The 22,798-nt window shown below is 38.1% G+C and overlaps 1 protein-coding gene across 2 annotated transcripts in view; it reads right to left on the reverse strand.

The window, feature by feature from the left end:
* USP22 (ubiquitin specific peptidase 22) overlaps positions 1 to 22,798 on the reverse strand; it is a 93,226-nt gene that overhangs the window by 52,823 nt on the left and 17,605 nt on the right. For both annotated transcript variants that reach the window (XM_062503472.1, XM_062503471.1), the window contains exon 2: positions 8,559 to 8,691. In XM_062503472.1, coding sequence (XP_062359456.1) covers positions 8,559 to 8,691 — 133 coding nt within the window. The remainder of the gene's footprint in view (positions 1 to 8,558; positions 8,692 to 22,798) is intronic.

The raw sequence follows: 22,798 nt of genomic DNA on the forward strand, positions 1-22,798 counted from the left end.
AAGAAGTTTGGGAACCACCAGCCTAGGAACAATGCCCAGGTGTTTTGGATTAACCCACTGCCAAGTCTGCCAGGATGCCCCACACTGCTCACAATGAACATCTCTTCTAGGGAGCTCCTCTGGAAAGGCTGCTACTCCCAACTTCCAGAATCTGCTTTTCCTAAAACTACTCCAACCCTTCTCTCAGGAAGGTACAGAGGGATGAAATCAGTGAACTTCACTTTTAGTTTAATACACATACACAGAATTTATTATCCTGGTAAAATAAAATATACAGTAAATAGATATCTACCTTCTTCTTTCATAAGAAAGAACTAAAAGCAATTTAAAATAATCACAATGTCATTTTATTAAATGGAATCAATCTAGATTCCTGGTTTAGGTTTTCAAAATAGCTACTTGGTGTTCACAAGCAGAGCAATTTAAGAATGAAAATATTTCTTGGAATGTAACATTTTTCTTTGCTTTCTTACACCTTCTGTGCTGACAAGCTTCCCTTTCTTTAAAGTCTAATCTCCTCATAGCCCTTTATATATAAAATTATAAGCAGCTGCAATCTAAGAGAGGAATGAAAATACATTCTATTTTTCCTTTAAAAATAAAACTGTCAGCCTGGAGAAACAAGGAGGCAGCACAGAAGATCATGCAGGAACAACAACAACTTTATCTACTGGTGCAAGGAACACTAAGTTTTTAAAAACAACAGCTCTAGGGTGAAAGTTTAAATCTGGCAGCAAGAAGTCTTCAAACTGCATCTGGGAGCCAAGTGAAGTGTTTTACTTAAGCCCCAAGTGCTTTACTTTTCCAACTATATCCACTGATGTCCTCGTGAAAATGTTAAGAGACCAGAGATGATAGGAACTCAACAAAAACAGGGAAGTGTGCCACATCCAGGCAAAAAACATCGGATGTTCAGTTTTTGAAAGATCCAGGTGAAAAGCACTGACTTTGCTCAGGTTGGAATGGGATACTTCACCATAATATTCAGTATCATTCATCAGATGGGAGGTATTTTGTGAATCATGTTTTGGTATCATCTCCCTTGGATCACTGGGTGCACTCAAGTAGAAAAAAAATGTCCAGCAGCAACTCAGAATTCAGGTCAGTTTTTACCTTACTGAAATTAAGTCCATCGTGAATTTCTGTGACTCAGTCTTGGCATATTATCAACCTCAAATCAACACACCCTGTGCTCTATGCAAGAAACCTGCATTTTCTTCAACTTCTGTTAACAAAGGAGGCTAAATTGGCAATTCTTTCAGACCATTTTAAGCCAGCAGCCCAAGCTAATTCATGCTCCCTGATTTCTCACCTTGAGTGTTAATCATTAAACCCATTCCAGGTAATTGGCTCAGGTTCTCAAGAAGTGATTTGTTAAACTTCAGCCAGTTCTCCACTGGATCTTGTCTCTGATCTATCAGCACAACGCAGGCATCTGATTGCCTTCCTCCCAGTTTCCTGGCACCTGGAATCTGCACCACAGGTCAGAATTCCTGAACTGATAAGAAGTGAGGAAAAGAATGGAAAAGGGACTACTTCTGCTAAATGATGATCCAGCCATTGAGAACTGCAGGCACTTATTGTCAGGGAAAAAACAAACAAAAACAAACCCCAAACTTCCTTCTGTTGCCAAAATCTTTTAATCCACATTAAAAATGATTGTCATAGTCAAGCATTATCCTTCCCTCTCACATTCAGTATCTTCTCCTAATACTTGAGATAGTATTCCATTAAGTGATGCTTTTTCTTCTTTTTTCAGACCAGGAGCCAACAGGTGAGAAGTGTTTTTGTGGCTCTGAAGTCTCCAAGATGCCTACTGGCCCCATATAAATCTAGAATTTTAATGTTTAAATTCAATTTGCCTGCAATCCAAACATGGCAAGCACCCAATACTATCCTGCAAACCACTTAACACCAGGAGCCAAATGGGCAGCCCCTCTGTGATGGTTTAAAATATCATCCTACAACTCCATATGAATCCAAGCCAAGAAAGATAAGATGAAAAAAATGCCCTGGTATCCCTATGGAATCTAGATAGAAAATATGCTTTTAACTGTTAATTTAGAGGAACCACAGTGTGTCAGACCATTTTATTTTAAGTTGTAATGAGTGGAATAATTATTCCAGCTCCTTGACCTCATTCAAAAATACATGGACTGTACACACACAGTACCTACATGTGTGCATGTCCCAATATGCTGCAGAGGAGGCTGCAGTATTCCTGTACTTAAGTTGTCCCATTATAAAATATATTTTACCTTTAGTCAGTCTTCTTCCTGCCCTCCTCTGACCCTACAACCTTCCACAGTTTCTCTCTTCACAGCAAACCTTTGAAAACTGAGAAGAATGAAATTCTCCTGCTACAGCACCTCTACATGATCCCACAAAATATTATTCAAGTTTGAAGAGTTAAACACTCCCTCAAGGAGTGTTAAAAGTTAAACACTCACTTTTTTCAGGGTATTTTTCAGAAATCTGGGGAACGAATCCCCAAATCACAGCCACCAAGTTTTGAGCTGTTGCACATGATGTGATACAAACTGTTTCTACACATCTACATAGTCCCATCTGAATAACAGTGGAGACTTATCTAAAAAATACTGTTTTCAGTAGAAGCAAGACACAGAACTGCACAGAAGTTTGTGGTTGGGTCTGAGGCAAGCAGATACATCCAGAGCTGGCAAACAGGTAAATCAATTGACTTTCTGAGGGATAAGAATATTCCAGGCATAGAGACAACTTTTCAGGAGTCCTTTCTGATACTACAAGGAGCTTTTGAGGGCTGGCTGGCAGGAGCTCATCACAACCTGCACCTTCCAGAGCAGCTCCCAGCAGAAGACTGTTCCAATTAACTTTCCTGCTGCCTCCTTATGAGTCCAGTCTGGCTCCAAGCTTCAGCTAAGGCCCAGGAATGCCATGCTGGAATGTGCCTCATGTAAGCAAATGAGGATTTCCCTGCAATACTTTGCACAATACATCCCAGAGCAGCAAATATTGTTAACAGCAATTGGGAATACTGGAAGTTCAAGTCATATCCTGCAATTGACCTGTACAACCAAAATGCGTTCCTCCTTTTCTTCTTCCAATCAATGATCCTCCAGCTGGTATCACAAGGATATTATGTTGAAGTACAGTATTTTGTACCTTTTGCTATCAAATTTCACATAATTTGTTTTTGCTGGAGTCACTGAGGTTATTTAATTCACAGGGCTACCCAGCCCTCCTCAGTACAAGCAACACCTCTCAACTTTGTGACCATTAGGAATTTCATAGACAGACAAAATTCCTTCTTCTCAATTACTAGAAAATAGCAGTAAACTAGGATTGGTTCTACTAGTTAAGTCTGTGTCCTACACCCTCTGCTTTCAGTTCATTCATCATCAATTTCTCTTTTTCCTGCAACTTATGCACCATGATTCTCATACTGATCCTTGCCACTTCTACCTCAAGCAATAACTTTCAAGGGGGCAAAATGTCAAATCCTTAACCTGACCCAGACAAGTCAGGTTCAGTGTATTTCCTTTTTATTCTATGAAAATCAGTTGTGTTATCAAAAAAGGCATATGAATGTGACACAATCCATCTCTGACAGAACAGAACACTGTGTGCTGCTTTCCATTCACCTTCATCTCATCAACAAACTTCTCCATGCCATCATCAAGTAAAGCATTAGAACTCAAAATCAAGAGGCTGGTAAAATGCCCAGATGACCTTTTCTACCACTATCTGAGCCTGGATGTGAATCAAAAAACCAAATTGCTACTCCAGCACTGCAGTAAACTGGGCTGGGAACAACTTTAACTGCCCTTTTCACATAGGGTATAATGAAAATCTTTGCTGTTTAAAAAAAAAAAAAAAAAAATCAACACTACAGTCAATACCTTCCAACTAAAATGAAAATTAAACAGTGTTTACTGTCACTCCTTTACAGAAGTGTTCTGTTTCTATATATTAAATTTCAGATAAGTATGCACTAACAGCAGTAACCAGGTTTTTCCCTTTTACCAACTTCAGTACAGAAACCAGCTTTCTGTCATGTTTCCTCTGAATCAGATGGGAAAAAATCAGTTATTTGTTTTCTACAGGAAGTAGAAGCTTTTTGAATTATACCAAAAAATCCTCAACTTAATCTATGAGCATTATTATCAGGCTCACCCACCCAGTTCCTCTCACCACGAATGTATTTATTGGACTGAATTTTACATCAGCATATACTTAAAGAAAACAGTTCCTCAAGAAACAGTTTGTGATCTAATAAATAATGAATGCACTCTAGCAGGACCAACTCCATAATGAACTGTTTGCCAGTATCTCTAGAAATGGAAAAACAGTTCAGTCTTCCAACTATTTCTTGGTTAATCTTTGAACCACTGAACCTCACTCCTGCTAATTCACCTCCCTCAATTCCTTAACTACAGCATAAGACATCAGAGCAGATCAACACTTCACCCAAAACCTGCAGAGGTGCTGTTTCAGAGACACTGTTCAGTTTGTAAAAGTGCACCTCTAACACAGAGTATTATGCACAGTATGAGCATGCAGGAGTTGGCTCCTCAGCAGGGAGTTTAAATTAATAGTTCTACACAGAGCTCTGATACCATAACTGAACTAACTCAGAATGGCCATCTGTAACAGTCTGTCCTAAGCCCTATAGCAGGATATTTTTCTGCAGCTAGGAGTGTGTATATATATTAAAAAAACCCAAAACAATATGACAATATGTAACAGGAAATATTCACTTAGAAAGAATACTAAAACTTCATTTGGTGTCTGCCCAGGATTTTTCAGTCCCAATTAGGAAACTGATAAATTAATCACTGCTATGGTTTTGAGATGAACTTTATAGTACCAACCTCTCTTCTCTTTTAGAGCTACTGTTCACAGACATCTTCCTGCTTCTGCTACTCTGGGACTAAGTTACTGTGTATTTTCCTTCATTGAGCAGCTGTAGAAAAGATAAGGAAGAGACCATCAATTTTTACAAGGATAGAATCCACCAGCAGAATCCCCAGGTGCTGAACCTGATTTGGAAGGATTATTTAGGAAGATGACAGAGTATGTTGATGGCACACATTCATTTAGAATAATCAAAACAGCTCCAGAAGGATTTCAAGTTACTTAACAAACAGGCAATAGCACCAAGACTGAAACTCCAACCACTGAAGAGGCAGACAAGTAACACCAATCAGAAAAGAAGCCTTGGAGCTATGAGTTTAACTCCCAAGTAACAATATCAGCTCTGTGCTGAACAGCAGGTTAAGAAGTACAAAACAGAAGTCATGGAAGTATTAACTAAGAATTTAACTCATTAGTACAGGAAACTGTCTTAATCCAAAGGGCTGGCATCAGAAATGGACACATTGGAACTGGAGAAGTGAAACATAATGATAGAGAATCACATTAGAGTTTCAATAAAAAAGAAATAAAAATAGCTCATGTTCCTACAGGAGGGGAAAAGAAAACATCTGACAGCATCAACAATATGAAAAATTCCAGAATACATCAGTAAGGACTTTGCTCTCACCATTTCACAGCTCCTCACAAAAGACACACAGAGCCCACTGGGAATATCAGACTGTCCTGGAGATTGACTGAGAGAGAGTGAGCAATGCAGAGATTAAAAAAAGCAGCTCCTATAGCTGGATCTTACCTCACCTGTCACCCACATCCACAATTCAAGGAATACATAAAATTAAGTACAGCATTATTAATATACATTGAACAGGGAAGCAGATTCAAGAGCACAGCTATCACTGTAAAGTCAGATTCTGAGTGACTGATTTCCATGGCTCAAGGAAGCAGAGATAGCAAGGGATGGATTTAACACCACTCTTGAATGTGATGCTGGAGCCTCCTGAAAGACACAGCAGAGAGCTGCAAACACATCCCTGCCATGCTCAGACAGCTGTTAGAGCTGAAATCCATGGTATTTCTTACAACTGTGATTAAGTGTGCAGCTCCTGCCTGTCTCCATGGAGACTGATGTTGGCTCAGCAAAAAGTCACCAAGTGCTTTAAAATAATTCCTCTTCGTTTTGAAATTTCAAAGCACTTAACTTGTTTTTGCCTATCAGATGTTATTTTCCCAACTAAAATTGCAGCAGGAAAAGCAACCAAAAGCACTAGTAAAACTAGTAAAATATTTTTGTAATATTTTTAAAGCTCATTTCACATACAGCTGAAAATTGAACACCAAAACATACATTAAAAAGAAGAGAGAAAGGAATCTCCAAAACTAGAAATCGAGCAGTCACTCGCACAATCTTCACATTATTTGTATTTGTGCACCAAGTAATTTATATTTAGCTGCAGAGAATCCTTTTTGGGATGATTCAGTGAAGTATTTCATGCTTTAGCTTAACTAACTCTTGCCCTTTTTAATCTAAAGGCTATTCCTTTTGGGAAGTACCTTATCTGACACAGTCTTAATTGTTTAGTGCCAGCATAATAACTACAACAGTCCTCAAGCAAGAGCATCTTTAAGAATCTCCCTCTTCCATCCAGTTTTGGTTTTCCTTTGAGGAAACAAGCTAATTCACTAGAGCATACAACAGCAAATTCTTCCATGCATAAAAAATAACGTGAATTTAAGCTTCCCAAATACATAAACAGCAGCTGAGAATGTGTGCAATTATAAAGCTTTTTTAAAAGGTTCTCCATAAATATGGTGAATTTAGTGGTAAAAATATTACAGTGTTTACAAAGTGTCCACAGATAAACAGGTAAATACTGCTGACAGTCTCAATTTAGCACAGTATTTTTTAAACCTTAAATGTGGCCATAAAGTTGTATTAGTAAAAAAGGTTGTTTTATAGATATACACATACCCCCTTTTACCAGAAATTCTTCGAGTTCACCTCAAATAATTTGCACTTCTGCGTTGGTAAAGATTCCAAACTAATTTCAGCTAATGAACTGACTTTAAAAGCTCTTTGAGATCACACTCTGCAAAAAGCAATTAAAAGACGTCACACAGGGTTGGTTTGGTATTTTCAGTTTTTAAAGAATGGCTGACATTGGCAGGAGCCTCTGAAGTGATCTTGTCAAGCCCCTGCTCCAACAGGGCCATCCAGAACATCCAGGCTGCCCAGGCCCATGTCCAGAGAGATTCTGAATATATCTGGGGATAAACCCTCCACAACCTCTCATGGCAATTTGTTCCAGTCCTCACTCACGCTCACAGTCGTGTGGTCATCAGACAGAACCTCCTGAATTTCACTGTATTCTGAAATACAGAACAACCTATATTTCACTTTGTCCTCCCTGCCTCTTGGACACCACTGCATAGAGCCCAAGACACATTTTTTAACCCCTCCTTCAGGTATTTGTACCCATTCATGAGGTGCCCCTGAGCCTTTCCTGTGAGCTGAGCAGTCCCAGAGCTCTCAGCCATACCATGATGGAATTTTCAGTACTATTTTCAGTATTCTATTTTTCAAGACATTTACAGACTTAAACTATACCACTACTGAGCCTCATCTTTTTCTTTCTTGACACATATGGAGGAAGAAACTATAACAATCTGCTGGTTTAAATCATCTTTTCCATAAATAGTAAACTTACACACCCATTTCTTAAGCACAGGAGTATACAGCACTGTTGGCCTTCTGGAGCTTCTCTGTCTTCATGGAAATTAAAGACAGTTTGTTCCATAAGCACTTAGGATAAATTAAATTAGGAATGATGGCCACACTGGTCAAGAGGAAACTTATGCCATGAAATTAAGGCCTTTTTTTTTTTTCTTGTTTCTTACATCACCCCACCAAGAATGTATTTTAATTTGAAGAAAAATTATATCCATCCATTTTATAACAGAATTTTAATATAGAATATAATGCAAAATCCTGATTTATAACTCAAAAATGTTCTGAACTATAAGCAATAGGTAATTTGAAACAAAATCAAAGGCTTTTGGTTTTGAACATGAAATTGCACCAAAGTTGACAGAACAGAACTTGTTGGCCTTGAAACCAGCATTTTTGAGACTGTTGGGGGAATGGTACTCTATATGAATTAACCTGTTTTCTTACAACTTAGGTTACTGACCCCAATAGAAACAAGAAGCCAACAGAGAAAAATTAAATGGTATCCCGCCCACAAGCTTCAGCAGTTTAAATAATTCTGATTGTTACGTGATTAGCTTTGTTTGTGATAGAAATGATAGGTGTTTTCCTCAGCAAGAAAAGAAATGAACACGACCTCCTGAAGAAAAACTTTACTGAAATAAATGTTCTAGTTCCAGGAATCAAACCCACCATTTTTAACACTTAGGAAAAAAAAAAAAAGACCCAAAACTCTTCCTCCTTACATTTTTAGATATGACATTAATTCATAAATACCAAGATACTAAGGAAATTTTAAGTTGTGAAGATAAACTTAACAGGGATGTAACGGAAGTTTAAGCACCAAGTTTAGAATAATGCCACTAGACTAATTCATACCATCAATAAAATTATCTCTCTGCCTAATGAGGTAACTACAAGAAAATATCACTTTACTGGCCTGGAAGGGACAGGGGTAACACAGAGGATGATGAGCACCACTGGGATAAGAACTCACCTAAATTGTGTCGCTTTGTCTTCGCGTGCTCGTGAATATGTTTCTTTGTAAAACAGCCAAAGAAGACACAGTAGAGGCAAGAGTGGAGTCTGTTCAGGTGGGCACCACACATGTGACAAATGCACGACTTTGCCTGAAACAACAAAACAGACACAGGTTGTGAGTGACAAACTCATCCCCAAGCCCAGGTAACCGGGCGCAGCTCTCACGGCCGCCCTTCCCTTCCACTCTGTGCCTCTGGAATGCTGCAGAACACCAGGGAAACTGTTCCTCCTCATGTACAAGTCCCCCAGCTGGACATAACAGAAAAGTCTCTTTCATTTGTCCAAGAGATTCCCAAATCCCACCAGGGAGCAGGTCTCACAATTCATATGAGCACCAGAAGCCAGGGAAAGCAGCTGCCCAGCAGGGAGGTAAAGTGGTGAAGAGTTTGGATGGTGGGACCATGGCAAGAACTCTGCTTTTTTTCACAGCACCGACCTCCTCAATGCACTCAAAAGCTGCAATATAACTTGAACATTAAAATGTGTGTGGGTATATGGTACTTCATTTCTCTGCTGGGAGATTCTGCCAAATTCCCTCATTAGATTTTTCTACATTAGTTCTCAAAACAGTGGCATAATATCAAATCCATACCAGCCAGAGTTAAAGAAGTTGTCTTTGCCATTCTGAGGCTGGCTTTGAACCAGGAGCTGAAAGCAATGGGCTGAACTATTTCCCAAAACTACCCAGAATGGGCAGGTCTGAGGAAACTTGCCTTGATTCATTGGAAATTAATAAGCACACACCCCTGATATGACAGTCTATGATAGCAATACATTTTAAAAACAAGTGAAGCCTAAGGACCAAAAAAAGTCATTGGAAGATTAAATACTTCTTGACTCCTAATCATATTTGAAGCACTCTAAGCCAACAGCACCCAAATCCATTCCTTAGCATTAAAATAAAGTACTTCTTTTTTTTTTTTAAATTACTCTGTCTAATAAGAGACTTAAGAAAGTTTTGAGAGTAAGTCTTTTGCTCAGACACACTGAAAGTCATTTAGGTTCAATGCAATCTGAAAAGAAGTTACAGACAGGAGAAATCCCTAGCAGTAAACTCACTTTTTATTTTAGAACTGCATTCAGACTTATGTTTGAAGGCAACTCAACTTCTATTACAGCTTAGAGCTACAAAGAACACTTAGAGGTATGTCTGATTTTACAGCCTAATCTGAAAATACTTATTCTTTGCAGTATAGAAAGACCCTTTTCATACTAAAAATAGTAAGAATTGGGATTACTAAAATCCTAAGATATCATCTAACCCAAGCAGTGTATTTCATCAAAAACAACCCATAAAATTCTTCAGTAATATTTGCCCAGTCTGCCACAACGTAAAATTACTGCTGAATAAATGATGCACAATCTTGTTCTCTAGTCTGGCATTTTTCTCTCAGAATACTTTTGGCTTTTAAAAAAAAAAAAAAAATCAAAGCAGTTTGCAATATGTTTCACCATGCAATTTATTTTCAAGCTCCTATAAATTAAGACTTAAATTCTGAATCTCACATGTTGTATATTCAAAGTTATCATAAGTTGTTAGGGGAAAATGTTGAATTGAACTCCACACACCTACAGAAAGAAATATTTTAAAGTTGGGCCAAAAAAAAAAAAAAAAATAACCACCACCAGCACAATTTCCATCTTTAGAAAAATGCTGCAGAACTGTCAAACTGTTGCCTAACGGCCGCTCGTTGGCTGCAAAAGCTAAATAGGATCAGCCTATCTGTTAAGATTGCTGCTATGACAACAACTCCAGCACCCAGCTATTTTACTGAGCCAGCTAAAAATAAATCTTTTAGCATTAAATGTATTGTAAACACATGACATAACAAGCATGTAAAAGCTGGTCATTTTAGGCTAAAAGGCAGAAAATTCGTATCTTAAAGTGTTTTTATTGTAGTGAAAATTATGAGAAATTGAAGAATGTATAAGAAATTTAGTGGTCAGCTGAAAGAAGTTCAATTACCTCTTGAAAGGAAGCTATTTTATCCATATCCTCTATTTGCTCAGTATAGCTCAAGATGGGTTTTCAAAAGTTCTAAGAAAACAAGGTTAAAAGACAGAGTGCTGAAAGAAATCAATATCAAAAACCATAGTGGCTATTCTTAACCAGATTAGCTGTCTCCTTTTCATCTGTCTGTGCTTTTAAACAATTTGCTAAGTTAAAACAAAGCTGCCACTCTTCTACCCCACCCCAAATAATCAAATTACTTTGTTTCGTAATACTCCCACCCCTGCTCACATCTCTTGAGGCTAAAGTCTAAGATGAAACAGAACATTGCAAATGAGTAATGAGAATCAGTCGGATCCATACAGTCACCAGCTTTTAAAAACAGGATTCAACTTTTTAAAAAAGCAAGTTAGGTCTTGCTTAGGGTCTGGATATTTTAGGGAACTCACACAGGATTTCAGCTACAGAATCAACCTGTCACTTCTCCAAGACAGAGGAACTGTATCCCTGCCTTATCCAAGACAGTTTTCCCCCTCCTTCACACCCTCTCCTACTATTATTCTGCTCCCTCATTTTATGCTGTACCCTCCCTGCATTATCCTCACCCTCAAGAGCCCCACTCTCCATCTTTCACCCCATTCTCTCCCCCCACCATATACAATCCCTCATCTTACGTCCCCAACCAGTCTTCCTTCAATCCATACTCAACCTCTGCCTGTACCCTGTATTTTTGCTCTGATATTCCAGCAAATCACACAGAGAAACCAGAAGAGGCCTTGATAGTTTTCCTTCTGGAAGATTACAAATCACTTTTTTAAATGCTAGGAAAGAATGTAAATATAAAGAATATTTATATTTACAATATAAATAGTGTATGCACATACAGAGAATTCCTGATAGTTCTGACAGCATCTCAATTCCCTCTGTGTTTCACCCTCTATTGATCTGTATTGCTGCCAGGGCTGGGGTAACTCACAGGCAATGGTTTTGTACCATCTAAAGAGGAGGTTTAGCCCAGCAATGGTTTTGTACCATCTAAAGAGGAGGTTTAGCCCAGCAAAAGAGGGGGCAAACATTAGTACATGACACACAGGGGAACTGGCTGTGATCACCTGTAAGACAAGCCACCAGTGCACCTCTAAAACTGCTCTTTCTCAATGCTGTGAAAAGTAATGATACAAAATGAGTTAAAAAATAAAGCAGCAGGCATCACTAGGTCAAAACCTAGAGTGCTGACACTCCAAATCTTCCCAAATTGTCAGAACAGCTTATTACTAGTTTACCACCCAACCATCAGAACAGCAGTGGAGAAAATGAAGACACCCACTGATGTTCTGCCCTTGCACTTCTCGGTCTGACAGCTCCAGCTCCTGCTCTGTTGTCCTGGGCCAGCTCAGGCTCCACCTAAAGCAAGGAGGTCACACAGGGCAGGAGCATCAGTTGTTCTAAAACCCCACAAACCTGTTTCAACTTCATGTAATACTGCCTCCTCAAATCAACCCATGGCAATGGAAATGAACTATCCCTACAAAGCCCACAGTGCAGGGAAAGCAAGAGGAATGCAGTGACCTGAGCTATTACAAACTCTCCTTCCATATTTGCAGCTATTTCAGAAATAGCTTTACAAGTACCATTTTTATTTAACTGTATATCATAAGAGGAAAACATCTTTTTAGAAGTTTTCCACTGTGGTACTTAGAAGTCTCGCCTCTTATGCTCACACTAAATATATCAAAGCACTTTGAGAACAGAGAGGTTTTTTAGCTACAAGCTTATAAGCCAAAGACCTCCTACCTTTCACAGTCTGCAAAATAAATCCACCATAAAGGTACAGGGGAAAAGATGATCCAGGTAACACTAACGAGACAGTGGGAAGCTTGGGAGGTTAAAAGATCATGAGGAAGGTGTTGCCAGCCTGTATGTGTTCACAAGTAACTCAAAGAACCAGATTCTTAAGGCAGTCTTAAAGCAAACACCAGTTATGAATCCCTGCAATGTTTGATCAGGTATAAATTTGTAGCATTAGGAAAATAAAAGCTTCCCAAACCAAATCTATTTTATTTCCCCATCTTTTAATGTAAGTCTTTTGTATAAAATTGATACAATGTTTAGACACATCAGAAAAAAGAAAGTATTTCATTTTCTAACATGCTATAACCATTACTGGAAATTTTTGGTGGGTATGCATCATTTTCCAGCCCAAACCCTCTTCAGAAACAACTTTATTCTCAGTCTGCACAGATTCAGTTGTTTGTTTGGCAGCTCTACATATGACTACCTAGAGAATACACGTGGGAATTTCTCCATGCCCAAGTTTGCCACCATAACCTGCTTTGTTCCCCAGGAGCAGTGCTTGTGCTCCAAAAGTGTTACCTCTGCCAAACTATTCCTTACAAGGTTGTGCTTCAGAGCATTTGAAAAAAGGTGAAAGCAACACTTGTGCACAGCCTTAGGAATCTGTGACAGTTCCTGCAATAAAACTCTGCTTTCTTGAATTCTTAATCCCTTACAGCCACATGAACAAAAGTGAAGAGACTGATTTAAGGTTTGTAGTGTTCATTACCTTAACAGCAGAACAGGGGAAAGAAGAAAAAGCAAATCCAAACCAGGAAAAGTCAGAGACCTTAGACTGAAAACTTTTTGATTTCAAGTGCAAATGCCTTCACTGGGCCACAGATCAAGACACTAAAGAAAAATTTAAACATTTCTTCACATATTCAGCGTTGCAGGCCTTAATGTTCACATTTTAGGAACAGTCAATCCTCTCTGGGAATCTTTGCCTATTCTATTCCCCTTGCTATGTTTAGATCATAGCCTGGACACAGAGTTTTATTTTTATTCTTATTCATTCATCTTGCAACCAATTCTCTTCCAGATCTAAAGCAGCCACAGCAGCTCATGTTGAGTGATATCCGGTGTGCTTCCCTTGGCCTATTTTTCAAAAAGAAAAGAGGACAGATAATCACAAAAGGCCATGAAACCAACCACTGCTTCTCTCCTTGCTGGAGACCCAATGGCTATTCCAACAGTGGTGTTTTTTTTCTGCCCTGTGGGAGGACAGAGCCAGTATTAAAGAGCATTTATTACTCTTGAGTACTCTGCACCTCAAGAGTAACAAAAGTGGGTCAAATCTGCCTTACGACAATTCTGTCACTCCTTAGTCTGTATTTACTCCCAGACTCCCCATGCTGTGTTCCTGACACCAGTCTGTCACAAATCCACCAGCTACCCCCAGTACAGGGACTGGGACATTACAGAAATTGAAATAATTAAAACTTCAAAGCCATGTTCTTAGACTTGAAGAGACAAAAAGAGGGAATTGATTCTACAGTTCTTCAAGATATGACATATAAATCACTCCTCCACATGCTGATAGGATGATTCAGTTACTGTGAATCAGTGCACTGCTCTGACACATCAGCTTTAAATAATTAAAAAATCAACTTAAGTATTGTTCACTCACTTCCTGCAACCTAGTCTTAATTATGATATTGTCCAATTAGAAATGTCAATTTTGTCTTTAAAAGAACATGCCATCAATATTGCAAATTTTTTTTTTTCAGACCACAGAGGTCAGGGGAACTTGTAAAGGTTTTATTTGTACAAGCAAAACTGTGCACTAGTTACAGAATTTTTGAGTCTGGTAAATGCTCAGAAAAATCACAGGTAACTCCATAAACTGGGTTATCCTAAGGGTTTGTTTAGATAGCAGCAGAACCGAAAAAAAACCAAAACAACAACAACAAAAAAAAAAAAAAAGGCAAAGAGATGTCTACACAGCTCTCCCAGACTGAACAGGACACTTGGCTCTGACCATCTGCTTGAAGTTTGAAGACGACAATATCATAATTTATAATTAAAGATGAAATGGCCTAAGCTGTTAAATAACATCACAGTTCTCAAATGGAGTGTAAATAAAAATATACCATTATGACTATGTGAGCAGCTTGCTGCTGATTCCAGTGAATCCTACTTCTGTCTGTAACTGAAAAAAAAAAAAAAAATGTGGAAGAGAAAAAGGAAAGCATTGAACATGCTAGAAAGCAAGTTGAGGAAACTTTTTCCCCTTTCATCTGATAGGGATTACATGCATGGACAATACTCAAAAGAAATACAATACATATTTCTGAATTCACTCTAAAATGAAGACATTTTGTTAAATGAGAACCATGCTGTAGCCAAAGTCTGTCCAAGTTACAAAAACATGACTTTGGTTTAAGGGCTCTCATCAAGAGAACACTGCAAGTCAACCTGCAACTACATAACTCAGATAAAATTTAATAATTATATCTGGGGGCAAAACAAAGAACTGAGTAGGTATCATTAATTCTACAAACTGATTTTTCTTCTGCTCTCCTTATTCTGGATGATGTGTCATTTGAAGAGATGGATACTCAATCTGTGGTTTTAAGTTTTTCCATTTTTTGTTTTACACATTCTGCAACAGGTTCAAGGCTGAAATGAAACCTGGGAAGAAGAGCTGTGCAATTTAAAAGACAGCATGAACTAGGAGGAAAAAATAGGAGGATGCTCTAAAAATGTAATTCTGCTCTTCCTGTACAGTCACAGTAGTAAAAAGTTGTATTTCAGCAAGAACAAAGCAATTCTCTGGAACTCAAATGACTATGCTGATATTGCTTCTTTGCTTCTCCTTTGGTAGGTGCTCATCCCCTCCACCAGCATTTACAAACCTAAACGATTCCTCAAGTACTCTATAAAAGATGCAGATAAGAGCCTATTGTGTTTTTAAACTATTTAAATAATGGACCTTATTCCAATTAAAACACGTGTCCTTCTACAGTAAGATTCTTTTAACAGTGGGAAGTCTATTTGCCTTGTGAAAGCACGTATGCTTCTTAAGGTTCAAATGCAAGGCTCTTTCCCTGAATATATACATTGCATGGATACATTCTGCGTGTTGATTTTTATCTATTTCCTGCAATGCACCACTGCAGCAGCAAATTCCACATGAGAACAAGGGGCTTGCCAAGACCGCAGTAGTGTGTGCTCAGATCGAGTGCAAAATCTATTCCTTTCCCTCACCATTCCCCCACGTCAGCAAATCGTGGAAATGTTTTTAAATGTCCTGTTAGGTAACTTATTGATCTCTGCTGTGGGCACGTGACTGGGGAAGCAATTCAAGGAATAAGCTAAACAGCCAAACCTGCCTGATGCTATGCAGAGTCTTATTAAACCCTGCCCAGGCTACAGAATACATTTTGCCTGCTGTAAAACTAAGAAATGGGATTATTCCTATGAAAATAGGAATGCTCTTGGGAAGTTTGTCACAGTACTTCGATGGAAATACTCTAGATAGCATCCCTTCAGAAAAGAAAGAAAAAAGAAACTTCAGGATCAAAGCCCTAACAACTCCTACAGGCTCATTTGGAAAAGCACACATATTCCAGCTATCTTTTCTTTAACTACTCTATGATAGCCATAAAAATACAGGCACTTAATTAGTCCAGATCAAAGTCAAAGCAATTCTGCTCATAGGAAAGATGGATGGGATGATGCTACAGCACAGATTCTCCATGGTGAGACTTATCTGTGGGACAAATATGGCAAAAAAAGACCAACAGTAGAAAATGAACAGCAGTAGAATGACAGAGGACATCTAGTAGTGACTGATTGATCTTTAAGGTCCCTTCCAACTCAAGTCATCCTATGATTTTAAAAACCCCAAGGCCAGACTGAATTGGGCACATCCATTGCTGATTTGTCAAGACTTGTTTGAGTTGTTCTATATGACATATATATGAAATTAGAAATTCTGCTTGTCTAGTTCCACTTATGATTTCAAGAAGTCAGCATCTGAATATTTATGTTCAGGAATACTCCAAGCCTACCTGCATGTTACTGCTGAGGAACAGCCAGAGAATGGAAGCAAATTCTCAATGTGCTTGCACAGAACATGTTTTATATCCAGTAAGCTTCAGCTTACTGTTTCTTTACACCTCAATACAAAACATATTAATAATTCATGTTACTAGAGCTAAATAAGAGGTCTTTCATTCACTTTTATGCAAACTTTTATGCAAATTTGCAAGCCTAAAGTTATGGAGATAAGACAGAGGTAGTCAGAATTGCAATTCACCCTTCAGAGGACAAGATTTAGACAGATGGATATTCTGAACTCTTCCAACAGGCAGGTCAGCATAGAAAAAACATTATTAAAGCAGTATGAGCATAAAATATGTTCTCCAAGAGAAAAGGAGCTTAGATTTCTCACAGTAAAACTGGTAAGATGAATGAAATCATCTTCAGAAAAACAGCTTTGTCCATTTAAAGAGTTTGCAAACTGCTGCAGTCCCACAATAATAAAATAAACATTAATCACAAAGCAGGTAGGAAGGTGGGCAACAGATTCTTAGCAAAGAGCTTCTGTCTTTTTCCATAGAGTGTACACCAACTATGTTCTTACACTCTGTCATGTATTTAGAACATTAACTTGTTTTGCAAAATATGTGCATTTTACCCTCCTCCCAAAGGAATGAACTAGGAAGAAGGTGCTGATAAAGTGTGACTGCCTCTCAAGATCAGGGCACAGGGAATTCTACCTCCTGTGGTTAAGAAAGGCTCAGGGAAGGGGTGCTTCCTACACAGAGAAATTTGGAATCATATATATGGAACCAAGAAGCAACAAAAATGTCATTCAATGTGCCCCACCAATATCAGGACTGTTAAAGACACCACTTGGTTATTTATTATGTATTTTAACAAGGTTTCAGTTATAGGAAGAGTGTAGGATGACAACCTCTCAGAAGCAGCTCTGGATTCTTTCCTCACTGCAGTTTGCTGACTACATCTGAAGAGATCTCTGATGTTTTCTCCCAGCAATATCCAAACACTCAACAACACTTTGTTTGTTTATTTTCTTAATGTACCAATCATGACTATTAAGCAAAAATCCATATATTTCCTTCTCACAGCTGCCTGTAGGCCATTGATAGATTAGTTATGTATTAGTGTCACTGCTTAGTTGAGGCAACCTGACAGATTCCTGAATTGAGATTTTTTTAAATGGAACACACAGAAATTCATCGTGGTATTTTGCATAGTCTCTTCTGTAAATTACAAAAAGGAGTGCTACTAAGAAAAAAAAAAAAGGTGTTTTTTTTAAAGTCACATGTAAAAGTCTACACTTTTTCAACAGTGCAAATGTAATTATCTGTCTCTTTCTGAGGTGTCATCCTCAGTGATTTTGACTCCAAAAAACTTACCATGATTTTGATCAGTCACAGTTTAATAAACATGAGGCAAACCTGTAAGTGAATGGAGTTGACATCCAGGCCCTAAATCCGTCCACTGACATTTGTGTAAAGGAAAAAAGGAAAAAACAAAAAAGTCTAGAACTTCACTGCAATGCAATTCTTCAGAAAGCAGCAAAAAGAACCAGCAAAGAGATTCGAACTTTCACTCTGACCCAGCTCACACAGCTGCCTGCAAGGACCAGGAGAACATTTGTGTGCAGGTCAGATTCCACTCACCCTCACAGCAATGAGAAAAGTTCCTGCTCCTAGCAGCTTTGAGTTATGTGAATTCATTAGGAGAAAAAAACTTGCTCTTATTTCTGTGAGAATAAATATACAATCAAGTTACAGAGATTTTTTTTGTTGGTGGTGGCTTTATTATTGTTGCTACATTTTGGTCTTTTTTATTTCATTTCCAAGCAGCTGCTCCATCATATTAAAAAAAAAAAAAAAACTCCACTGAAACCAACAGCCAAGCAGGAATTGGCCAGAGCTTTGTATATTTGAGTAGCACTATATGAAAAATATTCATATTCAGCTCAAAGTCAGAACAAAAACATTATTTTCCACAAATTCACGGAAAACAAACTTTGACAATTCCAATGTCACTGCCGTAGACTTGTAAACAATGATTCATGAGTATTTTGAAACAGACTTTCCATTTCATGTTTCACCTTCTAACATTTCTTCTGCTCATTCATAACTTGGATCAAATTGGAAAGATTTGGCTGAATTTCAGAGCATTTGAACACTTTTTATCAACTCAAGGTAGCTGCAAGACTGCAACAACCCTGGAAGTTAACCATCAGGAGACTCCAGCAAAGTGCTACATGTTGATGACATTCATCATCACCTACAGCAAAAGATACCAAGATGTGACAGGAACATTTTGTGCTGACCAGCCAGGCCCCACTCTCTTCACTCATCTTCTGTACTTATGAGAGGAAGTGCTAAACCCTTAAATCATCATAAGACATTCTCTCCAACCAAGGCTGATCCCTTTAGCTTAGCCCCATTCACATCCCACTAGTATTATTTCCACATCTTTCTTTTTAGTAGGCTGCTTGGTTATATAATACTGCCCATTGAAAGCAAAAATTAGTAGATTATAGTGTTGGGTTTCATTTATGGACATTGTGCTTGGTTTGTCATTTAATGTAAAAAGTGTTAGTTTCATTTTAAAGCATGGCTATGAAAATTAGTTAAGACAAAACAAATGCAGACTGCAGGAGCCAGCTGGGCTCAGTGGCTAGGAAAGCTTATTAGGCAAAGCACATGCTTTTAGCTAGAACACACCTCTGCATTCCAAAAAGAAATCCCAGCAGGAAAGCAAGCTTTCGCAACACCAGGGTAAGAAAAGCAAGCAGAAAAACTCCCAGGCTGTTAATTACAGACAAAGTCTATTTCATAATAGCAACAACAGATCTTTCTCCCTATTTTCCTGTCTCTTTGATGGATAGAATAAACCAAACCCAAGGCACCTCCACTTTTTTCCATTTGACTTTGCCATGTTTACAGACAAGCCTGTCTCACCTACTCTCTGCTGTCCCAAAGGAAGGGGGTGGAAGGGCTGCAGAGAAAAGGGTCAAACAAAATACAATTAAAAAGTGGAGGAACTGAACCAAACCTTCCTTCCTTGATGTAAAGCATGAAAACATAATGTGGGTGTTAGACAACCTGTCTTTGTAACAACCAGTTTCTTTCTAAATTGATTAGGTAGCATGCAATTCTAAAGCTTCTATTAAATATGAAAGATGGAAATGGAAGATATTTCAGTTGAAGTGCTACCCAGTCTTGGTGAGATAAAAATCCATCTGCCTTTATGCTACTGAATACATCAAATCCTGTATCTTCAGGAGTGTGTGAGAAGTAAAAAAAAAAAACAAAACAAAAAAACCCAAACAAACCAGAAAACAAAACAACTCCTTAATGCTGTACCTACCCCATAAAAGACTCCTCTTACAGAGCAGCTGGGGAGTTCCATGTCTGGTAGCCAGCTCCAAGCAGTTGTTAGTGATCTTTCAAAAGGGGCACAGCTTTAAACCTAAATAATTGAAAATCTGAACTCAACTTTAAAAAAAAAATCCTAAAACTATTCCAGCTCCTGAAACTGTTCAGAGTTCTTCAGAACAGAAACCATCAAGACAGAACACTTCAGACACGATGCCACTTCTTCATTCCACAGTGCATCTTTCTGACAGCACTTCAGAACTTGTAAATATGCACATTGCCTCACATTCTCACAAAATGCTCTTTAAACCAGAATACGAGAACTCAAGTTACAAGACAGCAAAAAAAAAATGTTTAAAGATGTCAAAGAATATCTTGAAACTACATCCAAACCAAAAATGCTTATAAAGCTTAGAGACAAAGACCTGATTTTAAGAAGAAACACAAATGGGTTCACCTTCAGCAGGTTTAACTCCTTCCCTTACAAAAGCCAGCTCAGTGAAGTACTCAAACATAACCCTCTCACCTTCCAGGGGCTCTACAAACCCTTATGTCTGTGCCTGGTAAGCAAGAAAAAGTAACATGCTACATAATACATAACATTTTCCACCTTTTTTTTTTTTTATGAGGACATTAAGGTTTCTGTTAAAGATTTAATTTTGTCCACTGCCAGAGAGCTAGAACAGTACTTGGATGTAAAAGACAATTTGCCTGTCAAAGTTAATAAATTAATCCAGTTATTCTTTCATTAATTACACAGAAATTAAGGATGCAGAGTAAAGATTCTCTAAGAGAGAGGAGATTTTTCAGAAACTTTACAGGCAAATTCAAGTGCTTTTCATCAGTCCTGCAAATCCATTCCCTGGCACTTCTTCCTCAGTAATGAAATAATTGAAAATAACGTGCCAAAGGACTTAATCAGAGCAGGATTTCCTGACATCCCATTTCTGATAATCAAGTGATGGCAGTGGTAAGTGATGAGCGAAACGAGGGGACAACAATACCTACGTGTTTAACCCAAAATCTGCATTAGGACTTGCCAGTTCACCATTCCCATGGAAAAAAGACTTACCAGATCTACTAATATTCCACATGACCCTCTGAACAAGTGCTTGCACAGCAAATTCATCACTGCAGTTCTGCTAGAGACAAGTCAACTGACAACACTAGAAAACTACAAGGAGAAAAAAAATCCACATAGTGGACAGGTCAGGAATACTATGAAGAAAGAGGGAAAACAGAACTCCACTCAATGTGACAACTTCTTAGATCAAAACCATTTCAGCCTACTCAGTTCCCTTTTCTTTCATTGGCTCTTGGGAAACTCTGCATTTTGGAAAGAGCTCATCCTCATTCTCAAATGAAAATACAGTTTATGCACACATACACACACATGTACAATGTGTTCAAAAGTGTTACCATTCTACTTCAAAGAAAGCAAACAGAATTTGAATCTTAATTTCCTGCAAAGATGGTTTCAGAACACAATTTAGATACTCTTAACATTCAGCAAACACCAAGTACCAGGAACACACTGCCATTTCAATTAAAATAATACCTTCACATGAGAATTGTCTGTATAATGGGAAAGTACATGGGGTTTTGTAGGGGCTTTGATCTATTTACTTCCATTTCTATTAATGCCATGGATATTCAGTAATTCACATTGCATCCTTGGACAGAAACAGATTCTGTAAGAGCTGAGAGACCTTTAAGAGGAGAAAAATGCAGAAGGAGAAACCATAAACCATCACTGGAACACATGCACCTGACAAATTAGGAGCACGTGGCATTTCAGGAATAACAGTGCCTGCAAAAGATGCTTGAAAGAAGCTAAGTCAGTCTGCTTATGCATTCCAGGTGATTGCCAGCAACTCCTCATGCACGTGGCACTGATTCATTCAGACACGACAGTCAGAACTACAGCTCCGTCACATTTGTCAAGCAGAGAAAGACATAACTTAGATTCTACCTGACAATAGCATATACTGAGCCCACAGCACATCCATTAGCACTAATAATTAAGATAAGTAATGTTTCATTTAGCAAAAGGGCATCTGTACAGTAAAGCTACAGACAGCTTCAAAAAAAGAATTACTCAGATATAATTTAGAACTTATTTTATCAGAAGAGTGTGAGGGTACTTGGCACACATGCACTTTTGTGCAAAGCAGAATACAGAAAACTTTAGTTGTAGAAATGTAATAATCATGTGATTTAAGTAACTACTTTGGAAAGCAAAAATTATGTATCTAAAGACTCCCAGCTAGAAAAGACACTAATGAAAACTGGAACACACACTGGTGAAACAAATTGCTTTTTAACTCCTATCGCAAACTAAATTAATCTTTCAATCAGAATAAGACAACAAACACCAACAGCCAAACACATCCAAAGAAACTACAAAAAAGGATAAAGGGAAAAAAAAACCATCATGCATATGGTCTAGCTCTGCTGCTCTGACAAAACACAGCAGACCTTGAAACCTCTTTAATTGATAGTTAAATTAGTGAACCTGAGACTTAAAAAGGCAGAGAAAGAACAGATTCTCTACTATACTGGATACCACACACCTTGAAGCATCTCCTATTACCATTCTCCACTTCTCCTGCCCAAGGTTAAGCAAATTACCAGTGACTATATGTGTGTGGGTTTTTAACATATATACACACACACCAAAAAACCCTAATTAAACTTCCAAAAAAATCCACTACAATGATTCTGTGCATTGAAACAAAGGATTAAAACCTCAAATTTCAAACTGAGACTTTCAGAGGTTAACATCTGGAAATGCATTTATATAGGGAAAAAAGAAAAAAACAACAAATCCTGAGCTCCACCCAATGACAACATCACAAGAAAGAAATAAATGCTCTTATAGGATTCTAAATAGAAAAGCACATTTTCTTGTCATACATTCTGGTCTCTCATGATATGAGATGAAGTTTAATAGAAGCCTGTCGTGAGACAGTGGGATTGAAAGAAAGAAATTTTATAACCACTTAGAGTAATTATTTGCATTTTCAGTAAAACAATAGATGA

The sequence above is a fragment of the Cinclus cinclus genome, chromosome 16 (assembly GCF_963662255.1).
Source record: "Cinclus cinclus chromosome 16, bCinCin1.1, whole genome shotgun sequence".
In the NCBI taxonomy this organism is placed as follows: Eukaryota; Metazoa; Chordata; class Aves; order Passeriformes; family Cinclidae; genus Cinclus; species Cinclus cinclus.